At 69.4% G+C, this 842-nt stretch overlaps 1 protein-coding gene across 1 annotated transcript in view; it reads left to right on the plus strand.

Moving 5' to 3' along the window:
• Positions 1-842, plus strand: part of MUC6 (mucin 6, oligomeric mucus/gel-forming) — a 40204-nt gene that overhangs the window by 23415 nt on the left and 15947 nt on the right. The window contains 4 exon segments of the mRNA XM_014533998.1: positions 34-195; positions 275-369; positions 467-618; positions 620-817. Of these exon segments, the coding sequence (XP_014389484.1) occupies positions 34-195; positions 275-369; positions 467-618; positions 620-817 (607 nt within the window).

An 842-nucleotide genomic window follows, 5' to 3' on the forward strand; every position in this document is an offset into this window, starting at 1 on the left:
CGGGACCCCCACCCTCATGGCCTGGCTGCTCAGGGCTCTGCGGCAACTTCAACGGGGACACGACGGACGACTTCACGACCAGCATGGGCGTCCCTGAGGGCACGGCCTCGCTCTTCGTGGACTCCTGGCGGGCAGGGAACTGCCCGGCCGCCCTGGAGCGGGAGACCGACCCCTGCTCCATGAGCCAGCTCAACAGTGAGTGCCGGCCGGAGGGCTGGGGCGGGCGGGAAACCCAGGCTGGGGGCGCGGGAACCCACGGGGCCTGTCCCCGCAGAGGTGTGCGCGGAGACCCACTGTGCAGTGCTGGTGAACAAGGGCACGGTCTTCGAGAGGTGCCACGGCGTGGTGAACCCCAAGCCCTTCTACAGGGTAGGCGGGGCTTGCATGTGGCCAGGAGGGCTGCGGGGTCGGGCACCTTGGGGACAGGGTGTGGATGGCGGGCGCCGACGCTGCTGTCTGCCCGCAGAGGTGCGTGTACCAGGCCTGCAACTACGAGGAGACCTTCCCGCACATCTGTGCCGCCCTGGGGGACTACGCCCACACCTGCGCCTCCAGGGGCATCCTGCTCTGGGGCTGGAGAAGCAGCGTGGACAACTGCAGTGCGTGCTGCCGGGCGCGGTCGCACCTGCCTCTCACTGTCCGACCGCACCGCCGAGTGCCACCCCAGTGCCGTGCCCGTGGAAGGCTGCAACTGCCCCGAGGGCACCTACCTGAACCACAAGGCCGAGTGCGTGCGCAAGGCCCAGTGCCCCTGCCTCTTGGACAACCACAAGCTCATCCTGGCCGGCCAGTCCACTGTGGTGGAGGGCGTCATCTGGTGCGTGAGGGTGCTGGCTGGCAGC

This window comes from Myotis brandtii, unplaced genomic scaffold (assembly GCF_000412655.1).
Source record: "Myotis brandtii unplaced genomic scaffold, ASM41265v1 scaffold1236, whole genome shotgun sequence".
In the NCBI taxonomy this organism is placed as follows: Eukaryota; Metazoa; Chordata; class Mammalia; order Chiroptera; family Vespertilionidae; genus Myotis; species Myotis brandtii.